We start from the raw sequence: 7,685 nt of genomic DNA, 5'->3' as shown, positions 1-7,685 counted from the left end.
GTGTTAGACACGAGATATACAATTGGGTCTCTATAACCTTGTTTTCGGCTCCAATTACTCCGTTATGGCCCAACTATTTCCTTAAGGCCCATATACTATGCATCCCATTGTTATCAATCGTTATACCCTGCACCACGGTGCACATAGCAATGTGCACCACTAACGTAAAACGACGTCGTTTTGGTGTTAGTGGACGCGGACGCGAATGACTCCAGAGAATTCATTATCTATAATACACATATCATTATCTATAATACACAGAACGTTTGCCTAGAATACACAGAATGTTTGCCCAAAATACACAGAATATTAACATAAAATACATAGATGTTAGTGGACGCGAATGACTCCAGGGAATTCATTATCTATAATACACATAATCATTATATAGAATACACAGAATGTTTGCCTAGAATACACAGAATGTTTGCCCAGAATACACAGAATATTGACACAAAATACACAGAACTCATCCTCCTAACATTCGAATGCACAAACACATCACAGCCTGTGTTAATAACATGAATACACAGAATATTGACACAAAATACACAGAACTCATCCTCATAAACATTCGAATGCACAAACACATCACAACATGTGTTACTAACATGAATACACGTAACGGTTGCGTAGAATACACAGAATAGTTGCCTAGAATACACAGAATATTAACATAAATACAGAGACCGGGCGAAACGGGAAACGTGATTTCCAAAAAAACGGACGATTAGTTTACAATGCTCAAAACGACGTCGTTTAGGTACGTGGTGCATGGTATAATTTGCCCATTGTTATACCATGGACAATGGTTCATATTACATTGTGAACGCTGATACAAAAATTCTGTGTACTTTCAGTTAACACATCCTATACCTATTGCATTGTAACAGGGTTCAGTAGTACTAAAAAAAAATAAAAATACAACATACTAAAAATGAATATTTATTAGGGTTTATCTTAATACCCTTCCTTCATCTATGGAACAATAATTAAGAATCAAATTTCAACTTTTTGAAACGTTTATTATCATTATTATTTTCAAAAAAGAATTTATAATTTTTGACTACATGCAATGTTCGGTTTGGAGATACATTGAGAATGAGATTTATTACAAATAGTAACGTTTCATTATGTGTAGGTTTTCATTATTGATTGCTTACCATCCATGTGTATATATGTTATATATACACTAATGTTCATACAAATTCACATCATTATTACATGCATGCTACCTAAAAGCCTTTGGAAGCGTTATTGAATCAATGCTTTTTTACTTAATGATATGACATGAAGGGTGGTATCCTAGAAGTAATCCTTGCTAATGCTCATGGCATTGGCCACAAAATTGGTAAAATCCTATATGTTCTTTTCACAAGTCAACTCTTTTTTATTATTTGAATAAAAAATATATACCACCGAGAGAGTATTGGCAAGAATTAAACTCGAGATTTTTTAGTATGAGAATCATATCCAACCTACTCGATCATCATGACCTTACTCCTCCATTATGCTCAGTAGCTTTATCAACCAACTTATCAACTGTACTATTTTGGTCTCAATATAAAAATTTTGTTAATTAGTTTATATTTTAATTTTCTTTTCATTGAAATTATTTGCAGGGAAAAGAAACTATTATGTCACTGTTGAATGTGGATCTCAGATATATAGAAGCAAAACCTCCAGAGGTGAATTTCTATATATTTTCTCATTAAAATTAATTTTTTTCTTTGAATTAATTTAATTTTAATATTACTATAATAATGTTTAAAAAAATGATGAGTGCAGGGAAACCAAAAGAGATTTGCTGGAATGAGAAATTTACATTTGAATTACCAGACACAGACTTGGAGAAACATTACTATTTAAAATTAAAACTCATGCATGAGGAGGTTTTTACAGATGTTTTTGTGGGCCAGACAATGTAAAAAAAAAAACATTTAAAATAAATTTCTACTCTTTTTTTTAAACTTTATTTTTATTATTATTAGAAATAAAGGCTTATTATTATTATTATTATTTCAGAATATATTTGAAGGGGATAATTGTGGAGGGGAATGAAAGTGGATATGTAGAGATGAAGCCAGTGCCCTACAATTTGGTTCTTGAAGATGACAGATATAAGGGGCACCTAAATGTTGGGTTCCAATTCACCCCAAAGGTAATAAAAATATTGCCTTCAGTTTTCTCATTATATTGCATATATATCTATTGAGGGGTTGGGTGAATTTCACTGGGCCATCTTTTGTTTGTTGAGTTTTAAATTTAAAGGTAAAGATATATTAATACATACAAAATCGATAGTACGTTTTCATGACTAAATGACAATATATATATAGAACTCATGCTTAGGTTTCCTTATGTAATCATAAATGAACCTCACATGTATTTGTACCACAAAATAATCATTTATTATGTGCCATCTTATGCTAAAAATTTCAAAGTTTACAACTAAATGACAACAGAACTCATGCAAATGCAGAATTTATATTATACCATTACAATAGAGACATGTTTATGTGCAACATTATATTTCATCATTACAAATGTTAATTTTAATTAGATTTTTTTTTTCCTTTTCCCAGAGCATAATGGAAACGAAGGTGACGGAGCTGGTGCAAGACGAAAGTGGAATCAAGCAATTTGTATATCGCAAATTGATTAGTTTTTTCCAATTGCAATGGTGGCAAAACTATACTACTCAATAGTAGCACCGCTACTCAAAAATGTACTTTAGGTGAAAGCCTTATAACCGATTCAAATTAAGAAGATTAATAAATAATTTTCACGAAAAGTCACACGTACTTGAAACTTTATGATTACCAAGTTAATTTCTCGACTAATTTGGTTGAGGTTACCCTAACAACTATTCATACTTGTACGAAATGATATGCATTTAAATTGTTGCTCAGCATTTTTAATTACAACATTTTAAACTTACATGAGGCATTATTATTATTATTATTATTATTATTATTATTATTATAAGTCCATAAAGTTTCCATTATACATAAAATATACATATAAATGTACATAGAGAGATTATGGTTCTCACGTTAGAAAGATTCATTCCCCTCTTAGTATTCTTAAAATATTACGTTATTGTTTGACCATTTTATTATGGATGTTGTGATTAAATTCAACACAAGAATTTATAACTAAAATAAAATAAAATAAGAAGGACAAGCAAAATTAATTATATATTGCCTAATACTTAGTTCACAACTCACATGCTTCTTCTTACAACGCCCGACAACCCAAACCACCATATATCTCATAAGATTTAATTTTATAACATAATTTCATAAAAGGAAATGAATACATTACAATCTTATTATTTTTAAATTACAACATTATGTCAAGCAATATTATGCGTTTTTATTTCAAATTAAACCCATAAATATGTGATTCTAATCTTTTTGTGATATTATATATTCTCAGTTACGATATCATATATATCTCTTTTTATACTGAAAATAACCCAATTTTTTGTGGTCCTTGATTAGGATCGGAAAAGGAAATAATATAAATAAATAAAAAGAAAAAGATTATGCGATTCCCGAAATTTGAGCTCACTTCCCTCCCATATCAGTCACCATTTTGTCTTACCACCTTTTGCCTTTTTATTTATTTATTTATTTATTTATTTTATTTTTATTTATTTATGGTTAGGTTGTGGTGGGTCAGATCACAGACCCTTTGACAATTTAATTATTAATTAATAATGTTTTGACAAACACTTAGGTTCATGTCTCTAGGGCTATACTATATATATTCTTCCGACATAGTCCGATCCACCTAGTAATCAACTTAATTAAAATAAGTTTATAAGTTAGCAATTGTAAAAATATGACACTGTACTAATATACAAATATTTAGACACGTATAAACAAGTTGAGACACAAAATTTGCAAAAAATAAAAATTAGTGTACAAGCATTTGAAGATATGAAAGTTAGTTGAGGCACATTTCAAGACTGACTTCAAAACTATCATCTAATTAATTCGGCATAGGCTACCCAAAAGGTTTCTGAGTAATAGAATGTGGACAAGATACAAGATCGAGTCTGTCAACCATAATATGGGAGTTTCACTCAATGTAGTGGGCACCAAATACAGTCCTCCCATCTAATTTGTTGTTAAGTTATTGTAATTTATGATTCCACTATCCTATTGACCTGCAGTGTGGAGACTTTATAGACAAAATTTGTAGTACTTTGACATGAAACGATTTTGAAAATCAAATAAAACTAATAATAATATCCCACCCGTTACTCAATCATATCCAAAAATTAACACAAATTTTTACCATATATAAATTTATACAAATCAGAACTGTAAGACAATCTTTTTATTTTAAGAAACTTTTTTTCTGCCCCATTAAAAAATAAACTTGTTATTATCGTTGGGTCGTTGACCCAAGCACAGCACGATCATTATATTATTCTTTACATAATTGATGATAAATGTTTTATGGGTACTTATTGCATGTCCTCCCAATCGTGATTCTTGTTTGTCATCAACGTTAGGTAACAACCACTTCGAGTAACACACTAATTAATCCCAGGTTTTGTCGTCCAAGAAAAGAGAAAACATCATAAGCTTCATGATCAAGAAAAGGCCATTCTTTTTGCAGGAAAAAGTGTTCAGAAGCTGAGACTTTGTTTCAAACCGTGTTCCAATTCAAATCTTGCTATATTAAAAGGGTAATTAAAGTTTTTTTTTTTTTTTGGGTTTTGTTTACCGTTGCTTTTGGATAATAACGGTTGGCTTGAAGCATTTAAATTCCGTTTATTTTTCCCTTCATGCTTGAGGAGTTGAAGACTGCTTTGCTGCAGATGTTCAAAGTAAAAGAGACAAAAACAGTGACACATGAGAATCCTCTTTTACTTTTTGTTGGGAAAAATCTTGTTTTTGTTTTTTTGTTCTTTCCCTTTATCTCTGATTCTGCAATTTAGTTCAGTATTTGTTCCCGGGCTGCAGATTTTGAAAACTGTGATTTAGCCTTTCTTGAAAGTGGCTGTTGCATACTTGCATTTTCATGGTTGTTTTTCTGCAGATTTTGCCAAGAATTTGCAGAGAGGGGAAGGATAAATGGATAGTGTGTCCACTTCTGAAGAGAGTTATGGTCTGGGATTTCAGGCCTCACCTTATTCTGTAGATGAAAGTGATCAGTCCCCCACAAAAACAGCAGGGAGTGGGGATTCTTTCGCGTTTTGCAGAACGAATTCAGAGGCCTCGACGGATGAGAATTGCAGCTCCGAGAGAGGTTTGGGTTCTCCTGTGAGCTGTGCCCTCCTGAAATCCCCGACTCGTCTTGCCCTTTCGAGGCTGGGAATGAAACATCACAAGAATGTTGCAGATGATGATGATCCTGAGACAGTTGATTTAGGTGAGTGTACATTGTACAAGGTTTTTGTTGTTGATCATGTTTTTTTATTCATAGTATCTGTTAACCAATTATACTAATCCTGATTGGGACGAGGCTCAAACCTGGAACCTTATAGAAAGCAACAGTATGCCATCAGACCACAAGGTACTTGGGGTTATGTCTGAAGTGTTTATTGTTTTTTTTTATGGTACTGAAAACCCTGCAGAGCTTGAAATGATGAAGGAGAAGTTTTCAAAGCTGTTGTTGGGAGAAGACATGTCAGGAAGTGGGAAAGGGGTATCCACAGCAGTGACAATCTCAAACTCCATAACAAATCTTTATGGTAAAGTCTCAGACAACATTATATTACATAAAAATGTAATCTTTCTCATGTTTGGTTCATCATTTGATGTTTTTTCGGTTCGGGTGAAATTGGCAGCTTCTGTTTTTGGTCAGCACCAGAAACTGGAACCTCTACATCCTGACAAGAAAGCAATGTGGATAAGAGAAATGAACTGCCTTTTATCTGTCTGTGATTACATAGTAGAATTTGTGGCCACATCACAGATTTTACAGAATGGCAGCCCTGTTGAGGTAAAACTTTTGTTCATTACAAACTCTTTTTTTTTATGATTTTGTTGAAATTTTCATCGCGATTTTTGTGCCCTTTTTAGGTGATGACAAGTAGGCCAAGATCTGATATCTATATGAATCTTCCAGCATTGAGAAAACTAGACAACATGCTTCTGGTATGCTCAACACTCCCTGCTAAAAACCATATTTTCTTCTTTCTTTACTTTTAACAGTTAAAAGATGTATTAAGAGCCCCAGATTGAAAATAAGAGAAAAAGGGTCATGGGTTAGACTGGCTAATTGATTGTATTCAGTCTTTTAGTATGGTTTGGTTTAGGTCCATTATATCCGAGTTGAGGGATATTGGTCGAATTTTTGATTATAACATGGTATCAGAGCTAACTATGTAGTTGATTGAATTGCAGGAGATTTTGGACAGTTTTGAGGCTACTGAGTTTTGGTATACTGAAGAAGGAAGCACGTCAGGGAAAACACGATCTGGATCGTTTAGGAGGATAATTCAGCCACAGCCACAGCCTCAGAGGAAGGAGGAAAAATGGTGGTTGCCAGTTGTTTGTGTTCCTTCTGGCGGGCTGTCTGAGAAATCCAGGAAGAATCTGAGGCACAAATGCAACTGTGCTAACCAGATTCACAAGGCAGCAATGGCTATTAACAATTGCATTCTGTCTGAAATGGGAATCCCAGAATCATACATTGCCTCACTTCCAAAGGTATTTGTCTGTCTCTCCTATGATTTTTGAGGTTGTCTGAGTGAGACTTATTCTGGGAACTTGTGTTTCAGAGCGGAAAAGCGAGCGTGGGAGAGTCCATTTATCGATACATGAATGCAGCAGAGAAATTTTCGCCCGAGTATCTTCTTGACAGCCTCAACATAAGCTCTGAACATGAAGCACTTGAGCTTGCAGACAAGGTTGAGGCTTCCATGTATACATGGAGGAAAAAGGCATGCCTGGCTCATTCAAAATCCTCTTGGGACATGGTTAAAGATCTCATGGACGAGACCGATAGAACCGACAAAAACCATGTTTTAGCAGAGAGAGCAGAGACACTGCTGTTTTCTTTGAAGCAAAGGTATCCTGAACTTTCACAGACAACATTGGACACTTGCAAGATCCAATGCAATAAGGTAAAAATCCTGTCTTTTTTGTCTAAAACTTTTCGGTATGGCACTCGGTATTCCCATCCTCCAACCTCGCAGTTGCACTAGCAACCCGCTTACCAACTAGTTTATGGGTTTTTTTTTTTGGTCTAAAACTTGTGTATATACAAATTAAGACTGGCCGGTCTGAAAAAACTCGGGTTTTTCAGGATGTTGGGAAGGCAATTCTGGAGAGCTATTCAAGAGTGTTGGAGGGTTTGGCATTCAACATTGTTGCTTGGATTGAAGATGTGCTTTTTGTAGATAAAACCATGAAGAACCAACAGTAGTAGTAGTAGCCAGACAGACAGACAGACATCATTTGTAATTTGCCAATACTTTATTATTTTGAATTGTTAACATTAGAGATTTTTTCCCTTGCAAAACCTTAGCTGTATATCTATAATCTATGGTGGAGACTCAAATTTCTGCACATTTCAGTTAGTCCTTTATCACCCATTTTCCACCATATTTTATCTAAGCTTTTCATGTATGAAACCAACAAATCCCTCATACCAAGACACCTCAATATGGGCAACCCCAACCAAATTGGTCAAGTTTGATAACCACAAGATTATAATTT

General features: G+C 33.8%; 1 protein-coding gene across 1 annotated transcript; it reads left to right on the top strand.

Moving 5' to 3' along the window:
- Positions 1 to 4,605: 4,605 nt before the first annotated feature.
- LOC116017133 (rop guanine nucleotide exchange factor 3-like) lies at positions 4,606 to 7,537 on the top strand. Its single transcript, XM_031257661.1, has 8 exons — positions 4,606 to 4,705; positions 5,059 to 5,391; positions 5,597 to 5,713; positions 5,810 to 5,964; positions 6,045 to 6,119; positions 6,369 to 6,674; positions 6,746 to 7,090; positions 7,273 to 7,537. The coding sequence occupies exons 2-8, from the start codon at positions 5,094 to 5,096 to the stop codon at positions 7,390 to 7,392; spliced, it is 1,416 nt and encodes a 471-aa protein (XP_031113521.1). The 5' UTR covers positions 4,606 to 4,705; positions 5,059 to 5,093; the 3' UTR covers positions 7,393 to 7,537.
- Positions 7,538 to 7,685: the final 148 nt, after the last annotated feature.

Source organism: Ipomoea triloba, chromosome 4, assembly GCF_003576645.1.
Source record: "Ipomoea triloba cultivar NCNSP0323 chromosome 4, ASM357664v1".
In the NCBI taxonomy this organism is placed as follows: Eukaryota; Viridiplantae; Streptophyta; class Magnoliopsida; order Solanales; family Convolvulaceae; genus Ipomoea; species Ipomoea triloba.
Note: the sequence above shows the minus strand (reverse complement) of the source record. Positions and strands in the feature narration are given on the sequence as shown.

Excerpts from the sequence above, each read along its gene's own strand:
- LOC116017133 (XM_031257661.1), top strand. The coding sequence starts at position 5,094 with ATGGATAGTGTGTCCACTTCTGAAGAGAGTTATGGTCTGGGATTTCAG. Across the intron at positions 5,714-5,809 it reads CTCCATAACAAATCTTTATG|CTTCTGTTTTTGGTCAGCAC; the intron begins GTAAAGTCTCAG and ends TGAAATTGGCAG. Across the intron at positions 7,091-7,272 it reads GCAAGATCCAATGCAATAAG|GATGTTGGGAAGGCAATTCT; the intron begins GTAAAAATCCTG and ends CGGGTTTTTCAG.